Below are 17101 nucleotides of genomic sequence, written 5' to 3' on the forward strand. Positions count from 1 at the left end.
CATTTATTCATTTAAGTCAAACCAACAGCTTATACTGTTATACTGTCGTAGAAGTTAGAAAAAATAATTAAATACATCCCATAACATCCCACTATGAACTGGGTCATAGCTATTTATATAAAGATAAATGTAGAAGATTTTGTACAGTGAGAAAGAAAGAAAGAAAGAAAGAAAGAAAGAAAGAAAGAAAGAAAGAAAGAAAGAAAGAAATGATGAAGAAATCTAGAAAGACCAACATCACGCATACATCTAACCTGTTATTTTACGCAGTCGATATTTCTAAATAACAAAGACAAATGTGACACCCATCCTGTTAGAGATATTAATATCCTTTACTAACATGTACATCCAGCTTTTGTTTTTTAGAGTCTTTGTATCATCCAAGCCCTTATTTGTTCCTGACTTCACTGTTATAACTCTGCCAGATGTCACACACTGCCTTCTTTAAAGTGCAGTCTTCTTGTGTGAGTCATGGCTGGTTTTGACTTCTTTCTTATGCTTGTTTTCTATGAAGTCAAATCCAGGAACAACGTGTGCAAGGCAGGAATACACCAGGAACAACAGGAAGGCTGGTCCATCACCGCACCATGTTTACACACATCCACCTCTAATGTCTATAGACTAAAATAGTCACCATAGTGTCCTGTATTTAAATATTTTTTCTGCAACAGGTTTATGTGTCATTTTTGGTTTATACATCCACATTTTATTTTTAAAATATTGTAAATAAAAGCACATAGTGAAAAGAACAGATTTTTCCCCCATAATAATTTATTTGTTCTTATCAGTGATTTGAACTCTTTTTTTGAAGGTGTCTATCTGCACATTCATCACCTTCGGTCTCCAAGCAAATTAATAATATTTAAGAGCACTGTAATTTCATTATAATTGACATAATTATATAATTACGTCTGCTAGATCATAATTATACAGTGATTCACTTCTAATCTAAGAAAGCCGTCAATGGCGTTTAAATCCAACCCTTTATGTAAGTTATGTGATGTAAAAATGAATAGTATGAATGCAAACAAATAAGAAAAAGCAACCTGTATAACAAAATGGAAAAAGAAAATATATTAGTCAGCAAAATATAAAACAGATCTACATGTGTAAAACAAAAGGAATGCTTGTTAGACAGACGGATGTGTTGTAAATCAGAACACAGATGAAAAATGTCATTTTATGGCAAAGGTTTCTTCTTTATGCCGAGCGTCTCATAGGTTTCCTGATTTTTATGTGCCAAACCCTGATTAAAAACAAAACAAGCAAAAAACAAACAAAAAAAAAACAGGTTACAAGAGATGTTACGTATGCAGGTCAATTCACAATACATACTGGATGCCAGCATTCACATTCTTAACAATGGTTGTACCTGGTAGATGCCTTCTGGTTTCTCTTCATTTGTCTGAAAGAGAAAGACAGTGTTGGAGCATTGTTTTTATGGGGAAGCGTAGAGACGTGTCTGTGATCAAAGTGTCACAATACTACGTGATCATCATTTCCACTTTATTGCATAATCCTTTTACACAGAACAGATCATTTTCCTCTTCCTGCGTTCAACCTCCTGAGATATTGTATTCAGTGAAATGCTTAAATGAAAGTGGAAATTAATTTTTATTAAGGCCTATCACTTTTTGACACTTTAATTATAATTCTTATCTTATACACGAGGCACCGAAGAATAAAAGGAAATTTTGTGAAAGCAAGAAACTATAAATATGACTGCCTGCGGTCACTAATGCACCAGAAAGAGAACTAATCACAAGAACATGGGGGAAGTTTGAAGATGAGAAAGGCAACAGAGAGAGAGAGAGAGAGAGAGAGAGAGAGAGAGAGAGAGACAGACAGAGAGAGAGAGAGAGAGAGAGAGAGAGAGAGAGAGAGAGAGAGAGAGAGAGAGAGAGAGAGAGAGAGAGAAATACACAGACACAAACACAGACACACACAAACACACACACAGAGAGACAAACTACAAACAGATAGTTAGACACTATAACTCAAAACACACACAAAAACAGACACACAGACAGACAGACAGACAGACAGACAGACAGACAGACAGAGAAAGAGAGAGAGAGAGAGAGAGAGAGAGAGAGAGAGAGAGAGAGAAACTACAGACAGATACTATAGTTAGACACAATAATTCAAACAAAATCCTTACCACATTATTTCCTGACCGCAGCTGCAAAACATATTTGAGAAATAATCGATTAGCATTAATAGTATTGTCTATCATGGAATCTTTGTATAATATTAAACATTTTGAAATATATTTCTTATGTTCTGTAAAGCTCAAAGCATTTGAGACAAGGTCCATTGTTAAAAGTGCTATACAAATACATTTGATTATCACTTTACTGAGCAGTGTTTGTTCTATTCATTTTTATAATCTCCTTTTTTGTACGTATAACCTAAATATACAATTTTAATTGATTTGCCCCTGAAAACGTTTTCTGTTTCTCTTAAAGTTTTTTCCATTGTTCTGTCATGGCTTTGTGTCCATTTTTATCATTTTCTAATTAGGGTTTCTAGACTGTTAGTAATGCTCCGGATATCCTTTAATACTTTTCTCCAGTTCTGTAAAAGGCTCATGTTCTCAAATTATTTTTTTTTCCCCTGATTGCACTGACACTTAAAGTAAATTTATTACTTATATATATATATATATATATATATATATATATATATATATATATATATATATATATATATATATATATAAACTATATAAAGTATATATATATAGCACATCTATATAACAGATCACCTAAATGAGACATCTGTATAAATAAACTTTTGAAAATAATATAAATCGACTGGAAGGTACTGTAGATAGAAAGTTTATAACTAATGCTTTAAACATAAATGTTAAGAAACTAGGAAACCAAGTGTGTGAAAACTTGCACTTAGCTTTAACACATTTGTACTTGTGAAAAGGGCACAGGGCACAGGGCACAAGGCAGGAGACACCCTGAACGAGGTGCCAGCCCATTGCAAGGCACATCACGTACACACACTCACTACGGACTATTTGGAGATGCCAATAAGCCTACAATGCATGTCTTTGGACTGAGGATGGAAATCCCCAAAGCACAAGGAGAACATGCAAGAATTGAACCCCCAACATGCGGAGTCTTAAACAAAAGTGCACCCTAATATACAACCAAATTACAATGATAAACATTTAAATAATAGGATAAAATCTGAATAATTGGGCAATTATATAATAATTTAATAATTATATTTATTAAAAACCCTTTAGTGAATCAGATGGGTTTTTTTGTTTGTTTGTTTATTTTAGTCCATTTTTAGTCAAATTTTTAGTTCATTTATGATTTCACCAATTATTTTTCAAGTTGTAAACCACCAATTTGATACGCTCATAGCTTTCATTGTTCACAAAAACCTTACTCATAATTCCATCTATGGTTAAGAACACGTTAAAAGATGTTTTACTGGACTAATGTGTGGAAAACTCCAGATAATTTGAACTATAAAATTAACTGTATTGAAAATGTTTTATAATAATAGGACGAACAGTGCGAATGATTTGGTGTCAAATGTTTTAATAAAAAATGTACCTAATGAAAGAAAGGATTTGAACGCTGTTATAAATGTTGTGCGTAATGGGAAAAAATCTGATTTTTAGTGTGAGCATGCAGAAATGATAAGTAATGTAACTCACCCTCAATCTGCAGTAGAGGATCGTCAGCACAATGCCATAGATAATCAAAATCCCATCAAGGATATAACATAAATTACCCACGGCCTCTGAAAGGGCACACACACACACACACACACACACACACACACACACACACACACACACACACACACACACACACATACACAAACACAATCTTGTGTAAGTACCTTTTTAGCTTATTTTCACTGATGTGCTTCCATTTAAGCAGAAAACTTAAACCCTGAACTTTACCCAAAAGTATCCAAAATCACATTTCTTTATTGCCCAAATGTCCACACCATGTTAAACTTTACATTCAACATATATATTTCAGATTCCATAAAAAAAACAGTTTTTACACACATCACTATCACCAGGTTTCTATACTGCTTCAGAGCCATCATTTACTCATATACTGTACATCCAGTGAGATCAAATTCAGGGTTCAGCCTTAGCTGAACTAAACGAAACTCTAAGATTTTCTTCAAAACTCTTCCACAAGAAAAAAGGGAAGTAACTACAGTCAGTGTATTTCACTAGAAATGGCACAAAAGTTAAGCGTAGACATTTTGGACTAAAGTGTTTCAGTACTGTACCTAGATATGTACAGGATTTATGATCTTATACTTATCTTTGGTATTTAACGGATGTTACTCATCGTACGATGTTCAGCAGAAAGACCTATCCTCTATCCATAACAGCTATAAAAAATCTGTTCTTTACATTACAAATACACTGTAATGATAAATAAAAACAAACTATAACAGTAAATACCATCTGAATTAGAACTTGACTAAAATTGAAAGACGAAACAGAGCTTTAACACGAGTACATATCTAATCAAAGAGGTCAATGGTGTCTCACCGGCAGCTCCAATATTCAGGAGCACGAGGATCAATATCACTGATCCGTACATTCTGGCAAAGTGAGTAGAGGTGAAGAGGATAGAGCCGAAGCCGACGCTGATGCTGAAGTGACGGTCGATGAGATGGATGGTGTGTGTCTGTGAGTGCGTGTGTGTATGTGTCTTAATTCTGCATGAGTGTGTGAAAGCAGTTTACAGGAAACTGTGGGTTGTGACAGAGTAGCCTTTCGGAGATACAGCAAGAGTTGGCCACATATTCACACCACAGTAGCTCGATCTCTTCGTCTGATAGCCTATATATCATTTTCGTTACATTGTCTGACATTTCACAAAGGTGATCAATTTAACTGTCACAGAAATTGTTGTGCAATTGGCAAGAATGCAAAGATTATACAATGCACTAAAAGGTAATTCATGGATTCCTGATGCACATTAGAGCAGAGATGGACAAGAACAAATGTGCTTGTAAATGTTAGCATGCATCAAAGAGGAAGTTGAATCCTGCTGCCTTGGTGTGGTTTTGCTCATGACTCAAAATACTATTTATATAAATATCTCCTGGCAGCACTGGTCAGTATTTCAATTTGACTGGATTACTTTGTTCGATTATATATTTTTACATGATTATAAAGTGCAGAGATAACAGTGGCAAGGAAAAAAATCATAAAAAACAGATTAAAAGGGACGACACCATTTTCTGGGGTAGCTGGCTACTTTCTCTTCTACTACTGGATAGGTGTAAAGAGCTGGTCAGCATGATCAGTGTTTAAGATACAAACCTACAGGATCCAGTTGAGATTATTCAAGAATCAAGTGTGAAGTTTAGACATTAATTGTTTTTTAGGAAGCTTTTTCTTTAGAGTATTCATGTGGAAGCACATACAGCAGTGGAAAGTGAGTCATGTGTGAGGAAACTCCACTCAGATGTTCAGCATCAGGAGGAATCAGGGAGATCCAGAGGGTATACAACACATTATTATATTATATGTTGGGGTTTAGGAGTAAGGTGGAAGGTGTGGATCCTTGAATTATTTGTCTTTAATAGTTAACCCTCTGGACACTGGAGATAAACGCGTATACCCGTTTTGTAGCATAATCTCCTGTTAAGGCCGAAAAGAACTGAAAGGCAGGCTCTCCGATTTTTGAAAGCCAATGTCGACATTTGAAATCACCAAAACAAACACACCCCTAACCCAAATGGGTCCCACCCCTGTATTGATAGCTCCGCCACACATGCATATATAACCCAGGCAACTACTGGAAAGCAGTGTTGTAATGTAACGGAGTAAAAATACTTCGTTACTGTACTTAAGTAGAAATTTCACGTATCTGTACTTTATTTAAATTTACGTCAACTTTCACTTTTACTCCACTACATTTCCTAGAAAAAATGTACTTTTACTCCGTTATATTCCCACTAAGCATCTTCGTTACTACAAAATAAAATCAGAAGAAATGTGTGCGACTCCAATAAGGGAGGTTTGGCGAATCCCTGCATTACGCACGTCTGCACGCTCTACGGAGAAGCACAGGCAAACCAAAACCAAAAGCAGTGAAATTTCACTATTCTTATTACCAGAGCTGATAGCACAAACAAAATATTAATGCAAACAATCCATCAAATACTAAATAAAAATAACATTTATTGATTTTGTCTTTAGAATTTTTTTTTGTTATTATTAATGACATTGGACACACTCTTCGTAGAGAATGCACACATACATGAACTGATTTGATTCAAGACTGGCATCATTACATCATGCATATAATTTTGGTGTCCACTTTTGCCATTTAATAATACCATAACTTTTGGCTTACTATGTAGTCATATAATATATAATATAAAACTCTTCTTGTTTTAAATTCTCACTGAGGGCTAAAACCCCTAAAGATGAAACCCTAGAACCGTCCCTGCTCTTATGCCTTCAGAAAATCAGAAAATTTTACTTTTTACTTTTACTTCAAATACTTAAGTACTCTGGTAAAAATGATGTGTTGGATATACTTAAAATATTTATGCACCATTTTTGCATCACACTTTTTAAAAACCCAACTTGGAAAAAAATTACTTAAAATTAACAAGAAAACCGTTGTTATGTACTTAAATTTTTGGGTACACACAACATTGTTTATTTAAAAATATATGTAACATGATAGAATCTACTAAGTAATTTCAAGTTAATGTTAAATGCTCATTTATGTTAAAAAAAAAAAGACAATTAACTGAGTTGAACCAATGTAAAATTTTAACTTATTGTAGATTATCAGCTATTGGTCTGCATACTGCACTGCTGCTTGGATGAGTTAAACACAGATTCCTAGTATGGGTCACCATATTTCAGTTCACTAAAATAAATTACACATGCAAATCACACAAAATAAAGCATTTCACTTTATTTTTTGAAACAGGCTGCAATGCAATGGTGAAGCCTAAAACCACACATCATGAATGTACAACAAATGTGTCAAATTGACAAATGAAAGTTCACTTCCTACAGGACACTTCCTTTATGCTGCCCCCTTTGCAACACTTTCTTGCTCTGAACTAGGAGGAGAAAAAAACAGTTTTATATTTAGTATGAATAGGCAAGACATTGCAGTGTCTTACTAACATAGACCTTTTCAGTAAAAGATTATATATACTAAAATGACCTAATATTACACGGACCAGGGCGGGAACAGCTTCGTCCGAATTATCTTAATGCAAACGTGCCAACGCCATGCATGGTCATATTCCTCTGAAACAAACAAATTAACCACTAGAACATTCATTCGATGGAGGCACACTGCTTTTAGCAGTCGCACAATCGTTCCTCCTTTCATACAGTAACTTATTTGTACAAACTAGACTTTCATAAGTATTTAAGTAACACAATTCTAATTGTTGAAGCTAAATTGGTAGCAATTCAGTAAATCAATTTAAAAAGTTTCTTTCTTGACCACAAAAATAACACAAATAAACGAATGTACGTTAAAACGACAAATCTTACCTCTTTTTAGCGTCTTCACCTCTTTGCGTTTCAGACAATATCTTTACCTAACACTACAAACAAGTGTTTATTAATGTTAAAACCTCAAAATGAAATATTTATAGAAAGTTAAGCTTACCTCTTTCCACCATCTTCACATGTGCATCACAAAATGGATCCAGTTTTTTCCAGATTTGGATTTTACGTGGCTCAGTCATATACTTAAAATATTATGTTATAATTAGTTTTGATGCAGTTTTAATACTAGTTGACGTGATTTATGTTTTTTCATTATATTTAGGCATACACTTAGGTTCACCTAACATATATTTATGTTACAGACACTATATATGCTAAGTAGAGGTTGGAAAGTTAAAATTACTTTGTTATTTGTGTTTAGTTTATTTATTTTTTATAAGTAAGAGTTGTTCAGCCAACGAATCGTTTTTTACAGTGTACATTAAATTACTTTTGATACTTAAGTACAGTATATATAAGATACTTTAAGACTATTGCATGAGTAATATTCTAAAAGGTGACTTTCACTTCTACCAAAGTTTTACTCAAGTATTCTTTATACAACACTGCTGGAAATAAGTGTCTTTATCATAAATCCGGACCTGTGAAAGCATGGTAAGAGCTTGTGATGTGATGTTCACTTGTGTGTTCAGCTGAAAAGGAACTGTTTCTTATAGAGTGGCACAAAGATGCATAACTGTTCAATTCTGGGTACTATGTGACGGAGTAGGTTAGTGGGCTCCTATACAAACCTTACACCCATTTTTATCTTGCACTCTTCCTGTTGACACTTTTTTGTTGCACAGTTTTGCCCTGATTGTGTCTTCTGTGTTATTACTAACTTCTAAAGTTATTTTGTGTGATAGTTAAATATTCTAAACAAACTACAAACAAAAAATATACACATTTATTTTGTCCTCACATTCTTTCTTGTAACTCCTCTCTCCTGAAAGGCTCATTATGCAGCTCATTATGCAGGCCTTAATCGCAGGTGTGAATCACACCAATATTCATGATAGTTGACGCCTACTTGCATATGCCCTTTACAAAGAAAAAGTGTCTTAGAAAATTTAAATCAATATATAGTTTTCTGTGAGCAAGTAAACAATATGATTTTCACATAATTTTGAAGCAAAAACTCTATAGACTACCAGATCCAGTTCTCAAAAGTCCTGTGAACCAATGTTCTGTATGTGTTTTATGGCCTTATTCAAGTGATTTAAAATGTTAGCCATTTATATCTTCATAAGCAACTGAAAAAAGCACAAATGTCAGAGTATGACAAAACTTGCAGGCCCTAAAAATACCCTTAGACCTCAGAGGGTTAAAGACGGCTATCCGGGATATCCAATATGTTAAACTTTGTTCCTGATGTGTTTTTGTTTATGTTGGGGTTGAATCCCCAATTGTGTCTGGATTATGCTCACATGTAAAGTGCATAAACAGGTGTGTAATGATGCAACAGTTAGGACTGATGCATAAGGAAATTGAAATTAATCGAGTAAACATCCATTTTGCATAAAATTCATTCTAAATTTAATACCATAAAATAAAGGTCATACAGAGGGGCACGGTGGCTTAGTGGTTAGCATGTTCGCCTCACACCTCCAGGGTTGGGGGTTCGATACCCGCCTTCCCTTGTGTGTGTGGAGTTTGCATGTTCTCCCCGTGCCTCGGGGGTTTCCTCCGGTTTCCTCCAAAGGCATGCATGGTAAGTTGACTGGCATCTCTGGAAAATTGTCCGTAGTGTGTGATTGCGTGAGCCCTGAGATGGGTTGGCACTTCGTCCAGGGTGTATCCTGCCTTGATGCCCGATAACACCTGAGATAGGCACAGGCTCCCCGTGACCCAAGAGTTCGGATAAGTGGTTGAAAATAAATGAATGAATGAATGAATGAATAAAGGTCATACAACTCGTGTGTAAAACAAGAAGACATATTTTTAAATTGATGTGAATAATAATTAGCAAGGTTATTTTCCTGCAACAAATTGTATTGCTTCATAGCAGATTTATACAGTGGTATCGTTTAATAGTGAATGAATTAAATTCTAACATATCATCTGAAACACCGAGGTTTAAGCTCCTGATGCGGAACATTTACATCACTCAAAGTGCTCACCTGTCAACAATAATAATAATAATGCACGGCTTATTTTAATCTCTATTCTTGACAATCTAGTAGAATAATTTAGAAGTAATAAAATCGCATCTGCAATAATGTATAGATTGAGGGATCAAATATAATTTAAATGGAGTGAATAGATATAGACTTTACTCCTACGTTTCATTTAAATCTACATTCAGAAATAACCATCTACCAAATTGGTAAGTAAATGTCGCATAAATACACTCTTAACCCGAATTAGTTGACGAAATTTTCGAGGAAACCGGTTGCACGAATCCATTTGTTTTACACAGAATAAAACTTAACAAGTGAAGTTGTTTGAACATAGAATCTCAAGTCATGCGATAGACAAATCAAGTTTACATTAGTAGACTTTACTGAAATTCATTAGTTCACATTACTTATGTTTTTGAGCATATGTTTTATAAAACAACTATTAATGTCTTATAATTTAAATTGTACTACTTAAATGAGATTTTATATATAAATTTAACAAGAAATTAAACAATAACACCATTTCAATTTTTTTTTATTGTTGACAAAAAATAGATAACACTGCAATATACTCAAGTTCACAATGTTAACAATACAGTGGAAAATTCAGTATTCAACCATAAAGCATTAAAATGGATAACAATAAAGGGAAAAGGGTACATGCACACACTCCTGCACGCACTGGTGACAACCTTTGAGTTGATAATATCAATACATGCAGTTTTGCAATACATACAACAACATGCAGTACAACATGCAGTACAACATGCAATACATACAACAACATGCAGTTTTAACATACAGTACACTATAAGCGTAGAACACTGGTAAATGTTAAGAGCACTTACTGCATGCACTGACTGCACAATCGGAACAAGAATCTGTTCAAAGATTCACCCTGTGCATCTTGAGAACAAAAAACAGGCATGGCTTCTGAGGTTAGCTTAGCGCTGATGATAACTATAATGTTTTAATAGGTAACCTCGTTTGTCACATAAATTCACAAAACACTGTACACTGCATCTTAAAAAGAACCTGTGAAAACAGAGCACAAGAAAACGTTTAGATTAGCAAATCACTTTCACTGTAAAACCTTACAGTTTAAGTTGCTACTACAAAAGAACAAAAAATAAAAGTTTCAAAAGAAACTTTAAGAAACGCTTATTGTACTACACCTGAGACATTCTACCGTTAGCGACAAGCACGATTACATGCATACACGCTTATATGAACCAACAACAAAAAAAAGACTTATGCCAGCGAAATACAAACGTTGCAACTGGGAACATTGGCTAACGTTATTAAATGTGACCTGACAGAAATAGCTCATGTTACTGTGAACGGACAGCAAATGAGAAAAAAAAAATAGTATCAATCGTCACATTTACACTAAGCTAAACTATTAACATTTAACTAACATCGGTTTTAGGGTAATCATTTATTGTCAGAAAGATTTCTATATATTAGACCATTTACACTCACCGTTTCAAACTGCTTTCAAAAATCCAGGGTTTGCGCGCCGAGGACCAAACTGCCCCTCCTCTTCCCCTTCCTGCCCCTCCTCTTCCCCTTCCTGCCCCTCCTCTTCCCCTTCCTGCCCCTCCTCTTCCCCTTCCTGCCCCTCCTCTTCCCCTTCCTGCCCCTCCTCTTCCCCTTCCTGCCCCTCCTCTTCCCCTTCATGCCTCTCCTCTTCCCCTTCCTGCCCCCTCATCTTCCCCTTCATGCCCCTCCTCTTCCCCTTCCTGCCCCCTCCTCTTCCTCTTCCTGCCCCCTCCTCTTCCTCTTCCAGAAATGTACATATACCAAGTTGCCTCTGCTTAACATGATCATTGCACTCGATATTTCATCTGAATAGTGCAAACAACTAATTTGAATTAATACGTGACAACGATTTTTTTTTTTTTAAAAAAACGACAAAGAATGAGTAATGACCACTTAAAAGGATTCATTAACTCAAAATCTGGGTTTAGAGTGTAGGAAATTGCATCAGTTTCAAGACCTGCTCCAGAAATGCACACACAAGCAAGTTGACTTGCTTTGACTATGTATGAAACTTTATTTGCATTAATAATGCATTGTAAATGATTGTCAGTCAACACAGAACATTAAAATAGTAGTACAAGATTAGAATACAATTCTCAATTATAAAGTATATAAAGTTTTTTTTATTTAGGCTAAAAAGAAGTTGCCTATAAAAATTCCTAAAAAGTCCTAATTATTTTGTTACTTTTAATTAATGATAGAAAAATCTATAAAAAAAAATAATACTATAAATCAATGAAAGTGCCTAATTAAAAGAAATTACACAGTCAAATTTCACAGCTTGGACATTAAACAAGACAAATTTCAATGAATGTTTGATCACAAATTTGAAGTGAACATCAGATCAAATCAGTATGATTATATTGATGTGTATGTAAACACGCTGATGGTAGGGCGTTATTGTATGTAAATTTTCTACACACATGTAAGGAGAATCACGTTTCTAATTCTTGCCATAAGTGAGGTTGAATCTTGACAGCAGATAATCCAGTGAGTTCACAGGAGGATATTTGTCTGAGCCATCACAACACTTAATGATGGCATCGTTATCCGGCTGCACGAAGAACGCCAACGCCTGCCTTGTGCTTGAGTCATTCTCAGGGGGTAGTAGAACTCTGTGCAACTGAAAAAGATATGTGGAACTTTAAATATAAAATAAATGATGTAACGTTTGTAGAAAACAAGGATTTACTGTGAACTAATGGGCGTATTTACAGCAGATACAAAGACGTCACTGGTCCACCTCTGCATCAGGTCTGCGATGTTGATCAGCACTGTTCCAGGGATGCTTGGGACTGAGATAAACTCCTTATTCTTGTTTAATACCTAAAAGGGAAACATATGGTAAGTTAAATATTTATTAGTGTACTTCACTACGAAAGTCAGACAAAGTCATGAACTTATACATGAACTGTACAGATCTGCTTAAGATCAGTTTACTCAAAGGAGCAGTCTGTAATGTTTGTGCTTTCACACCAACTATTACAACAAGAACAATAATAACTAGATTTGTGAAGTTCGTCGCGACAAACTTTGATGTTGGCTTTGACGATGCAAGTATTCGCAAAGGCCACTGCTTTTGGAGGCGAGTGGACATAAGGGTCCGTGTTACTTGTGGAAGCAAGTAGACAGAAAGCTAGGGTGCCAAAACATTTGGAGGTAAGTGGAGACGAGCATGCGACGTCATCCGAATACTCTTGAGGTAGTTCTCCACATTGGGCTGAGTGTTTTGATATGTCACATGTCCATGTTGTGCTAATTATTTTTTTCATGTGACATTATGTGACGTCATCAGAATACCCGTGAGGAAGTTCCCCTCACTGTTCTGAGTGTTTTAATATGTCACATGTCCATGTTGTAAAATGTTTTTTTATTTTGCATATTACCGAATGACCAGTCGGTACACCAATTTAAAACTTTGTTCAGAGTATCACCCTAAAGGAGCTGGCCGAGTTTGGTGTAGATAGTTCGAAAGCTTGCGGGTATGGATTTCTGATAGTAAATCTTTGTGTTATTGTAGAGAGACGTTTCATTGAGTCGCTTATGGAACTTAGCAAGTTTTTATTCATGAACAAGGTTCATTTGTGTCAATGGATTCAATGTTTCATAGTCAGAGTTATCAAACCATTCAGTCCTGACCAGGAATCATTCCTGTGTTAAGGTCTGTGTTTTTTAGGTCATGGCAGAGATCAGTTCATGTGTAATTCAGCATGTCAGGTTTGAGTTCATTCAAGACCGTCATTCACTCGTCGGTCACACAGCAGGTCAGCGTGTGTCCTATGTTGCCCTATTTACATTTTGACAGTTCAGTGCAGTAGTCTGGGTCTGTGTTTTTTCTCTAAAAATGAAGCAACACAAAAATGTGTGTGTTCAGCTTACTTCCAATGTACTTGTGTGCTTTGAGAAAAAACTCTGAATCCAGGCCTAAACTGAGAGCCATGACCCTCAGTACACAGAGAGAGAGCTCCTTACAGCGCATGAAAAAGTCCACTTTGATATCACGAAAACCATCAGAGGGCCAATTCTAAGCAATGGTGAAAAGCATAATTAGAGTTTCCTCCATAATATTCTCAGTTATAAATCACTAGCTGTTGCAGTGGTGTTTAAAATAACATTACTATATCAGCCTTCAGAGATGTAGTATTAAAGGCCTCCTTCAAGTCTCCTGGACGTTCAGGATTTAAACTGTGGAAAGTGAGATTGAATTTTCACTTTAAATGATCAGAAATATTTCCAAACCTGGTGTCTTTATACAAATGACAAGAGTCAGTTACCTTTCTCTTTCGGAGGACACCCATTCGTGATTGCCATTATTTGTGTAATTGCCCCTACTGTAGGGTCTTTTCTCCTCTTCAGGAAGAAGGAAGAACTTCTTAGAAATGTCCATGACATGATCCACCTAATAAAGACAAGACTTTCTGCAAACGCTGAAAATGAACTCACTCTTTAATGTCTGTTTAATGTCTCAAATTGAGAGAAACTGTTAGGATGGAAGTACACACCTCTTTCTGCTCTATTCCAGTGTTTTTGAGAAACACAAACCCCACATCAGTGAAGGCCTTTCGAATTTCTTCGCATAACTCTTGCAAGTTCTCGTCAGTGACGTCGCTGGTACCAAGTTTGTAGACTTCAAAGTCAACCACAGGTACAAATGCCATTGTCCTAAAAAAATGTAGGGAGAAATAAATGAAAAAAATCAAATCAGGACTGAGAGAATGTATGTTTAATGTAGGAATTTGATATTATATGTGAACCTGTCTAAAATGAAATGGATTTTCAGTAAGAGCTCTTCAGTACAGAAGGAACTGAAAGTCTTGGCACTGTTACACGAGTATCATAATGTCCTCAACAACTTCACCAATCATATCCATTGTAAATAAAACCAGAATCGAATTCACTTCTACACAGATACAAACACGGCCCATAATATGATCCAAACCCCAACACGGTTTGACCGGTTTATGCGCAGGTACTGAATGGAAACGCGAAATACAAAAGGAATTGCGAATGAGATGTTTCAGGCTCCAGAGGAAGTGAATTAGAAAATTGAGGATTGAGATTAAAATATAGCAGGGTCGTAACTGGAAGGAAATAAGAAATTTGATTGCAGATGGAGTTTGTTTTTCCAGTTGAAATTTGCCATACATTGTGCGTGCGCGTAACGGAAACATAACGGTTTTTGCGCACTTGCAAACTTCTCTGTGAATTACATCACGTATATTTTATTTATTTATTTATTTTTACAACGACAAGTAGGAAACGTAATTGCAAATATAATTTGCTTTTCCCTTTTTAATATAGCACGCGAAATCGCTCCATAATGGCAAAAACATGTGAACAAAAGAATACATTAGAAGACTAATAACAACAAAAAATACAACAAGCACCAAACGCATAGACACGTACAAGAGGCGATACATCAGAGCTGATGCTTTTAAACACAAAAATAACCCAATAAATATCTCAAATTACGACACTTAAGATCCACATCTTATTTACATGTAAAATGCCAGCTCATGTATTATCAGGATTCACTCACAAGAACCGAAAACTTTAGTTGTATGTAACCATAGACATATACACTAGATGTCGCCTTGTATACGGCAGTACATTGGAACGAATGCGTCAGTTGAGCCGCCACCTTTGTACAGGTGACCCCCTCCTCTTAATGCATCAACGTCAATGTAGGCAATGAAATAAAATCACCATAAATCGTCATGAATTCGATTTCTATTTTTTTTGGTTCATTCCAAAGGTCAGACATGTATTTATCATTAAGTCCAGAGAAAATTTAAGGTTTTGATATGAAGATGATCTACTTTTTCACAATATAATGCATAGTGCTAGTAGGTGTAAGTTTATTACTTCCATACTTCCACTTGAGTAAACTTCAAATGAACAATCACTACTTACCTTATAGCCTACTGTATACAACACTGCTACAATGGTGTGACTATACATGTTCATTTAAACATTTAAATTGTATCGGTTTATTAAATATGACACACAAAGCAATTTGCAGGTGGAAGCAAATCACAAATCGGAGAGGAACATAATGTGAAAGTTAGATAGTTGGGGTGCCAAAGACTGTTCAATCTTTTATTTATTCCTTTCTCGCGATACATTTGCCACATTAAATAAGTATGTAATAAAGTCACATAAACTACAAAAAAAAAACAAAACAAAAAAAACCAAAGTTTGACTTTGAGGCTGAACTTGTGTGTTACACTGCCAAGCTAACTGATGACATCCTTCCAGGACAGTCAGCTGAGTTAACCATTTAAAAAAGTGTTTAGTGTCCCTGCAACTTGTTCATGACTGACACCTCTGTTTATCACTTGGGAATCAAACAGATTCAGATTCTGATTATTTTATTTAATACCATGTCAGCAATCAAAAGCTATTTTCATGGCAAAATTCAATTACAAAAACATAAATATCATATAAATGCAATAAAAACAAAACAAATCTAAACAGCAAGTCATATTATACAATTTTTTATTTTAATTAACATACGATAAAAAAAAAAAATCCAAACCCTTTTCAGGCATAATGTCATTAAATATATCCTTAAGTGAAGTAACTTGATAAAAGAGCATCCTGCTTGTGTTAAGTCCAGGACAATCTAATACTAATATGTTTGACAGATAAGGGAATCTTACAGAACATACATAAAGTTGTGTCTTTTCACCTTTAAGCAAAAAAGCATTGGTCAATTTTTAATGTCCTTATTAAGAGCTTCGGAATCTACAAACACTGTTTTCCTAACTGTCAACAACTAATGGGTAACTAGCAGGGATTAGCTGCGGTCGGTAACCAAGGACTGAAACAAACCAACATAACCAGAAATATACTTTTCTAACATTCAATATCATAAAGCACATTCTCACATGTCTAATGTAATCCCTTGCTGTCTGGTTTTTAGATTTCTTCCGTTTGAACATCCAAACGCAGCACAAAAGTCCGGCATCGTCTATGCATTTGAGGTAAAGGAGCACTGTACAAAGATGGCGGCGGTTTTGACGCATTTTTCGGACCCCAAGGCGACATCTAAGTGTATAGATATCTATGGTATATAATAGGAACTAAAACACTGCCCCTTCTTCACCGCGTAGAAAGAGAACGCGTGAAAGCTAGTTTTTAATAAAAATTAAAGTTAATTGCAAGTTTATATCTCAGAATTCGGACCTTTTTCAATGCAATTCTTGTGTTTTTTTCCTCGGAAACGCGGCATGCTTGCTGTAATGGTGTAAATGTGGCACAGTTTAATAGAAGGCGGACTATGGAAAAAAAAGCAAACAAGAAAGAAAGAATAGATAGATAGATAGAGAGAGAGAGAGAGAGAGAGAGAGAGCTGTAGGTGTAGAATATGTAATGGAAACTATACAATTCAATAATAATT

At 35.3% G+C, this 17101-nt stretch overlaps 2 protein-coding genes and 1 long non-coding RNA gene across 7 annotated transcripts; all 3 read right to left on the reverse strand.

Annotated features, from left to right (window-relative positions):
- Nucleotides 1–704: 704 nt before the first annotated feature.
- fcer1gl (Fc receptor, IgE, high affinity I, gamma polypeptide like) lies at nucleotides 705–4725 on the reverse strand. The gene is made up of 5 exons (XM_027150607.2): nucleotides 4550–4725; nucleotides 3686–3771; nucleotides 2162–2182; nucleotides 1373–1405; nucleotides 705–1246 (listed from the first exon to the last, which is right to left on the reverse strand). The coding sequence occupies exons 1-5, from the start codon at nucleotides 4599–4601 to the stop codon at nucleotides 1181–1183; spliced, it is 258 nt and encodes an 85-aa protein (XP_027006408.1). The 5' UTR covers nucleotides 4602–4725; the 3' UTR covers nucleotides 705–1180.
- A 5450-nt stretch (nucleotides 4726–10175) lies between these two features.
- LOC125139936 lies at nucleotides 10176–11225 on the reverse strand. The gene is made up of 2 exons (XR_007139092.1): nucleotides 11140–11225; nucleotides 10176–10692 (listed from the first exon to the last, which is right to left on the reverse strand). It is a non-coding gene; the product is annotated as an uncharacterized LOC125139936 (long non-coding RNA).
- Nucleotides 11226–11689: 464 nt separating this feature from the next.
- Nucleotides 11690–16963, reverse strand: LOC113645184 (UPF0676 protein C1494.01-like). Of its 5 annotated transcripts, none has more exons than XR_007139091.1 (7): nucleotides 16590–16734; nucleotides 14202–14361; nucleotides 13974–14098; nucleotides 13818–13884; nucleotides 13579–13723; nucleotides 12415–12525; nucleotides 11690–12322 (listed from the first exon to the last, which is right to left on the reverse strand). XR_007139091.1 is itself a non-coding variant. In XM_027150602.2 (7 exons), coding segments are annotated over exons 2-7 (645 nt in total). In that variant the 5' UTR covers nucleotides 15201–15262; nucleotides 16775–16860; the 3' UTR covers nucleotides 11690–12142. The 5 variants fall into 5 exon arrangements, 4 of the variants coding, with proteins under 4 accessions (XP_027006403.2, XP_027006404.2, XP_047662165.1 ...); XM_027150602.2 differs by lacking the exons at nucleotides 13579–13723; nucleotides 16590–16734 and adding exons at nucleotides 15199–15262; nucleotides 16775–16860; XM_027150603.2 differs by lacking the exons at nucleotides 13579–13723; nucleotides 16590–16734 and adding an exon at nucleotides 16888–16963.
- Between the last annotated feature and the right edge of the window lie 138 nt (nucleotides 16964–17101).

Source organism: Tachysurus fulvidraco, chromosome 22 (genome assembly GCF_022655615.1).
Source record: "Tachysurus fulvidraco isolate hzauxx_2018 chromosome 22, HZAU_PFXX_2.0, whole genome shotgun sequence".
In the NCBI taxonomy this organism is placed as follows: Eukaryota; Metazoa; Chordata; class Actinopteri; order Siluriformes; family Bagridae; genus Tachysurus; species Tachysurus fulvidraco.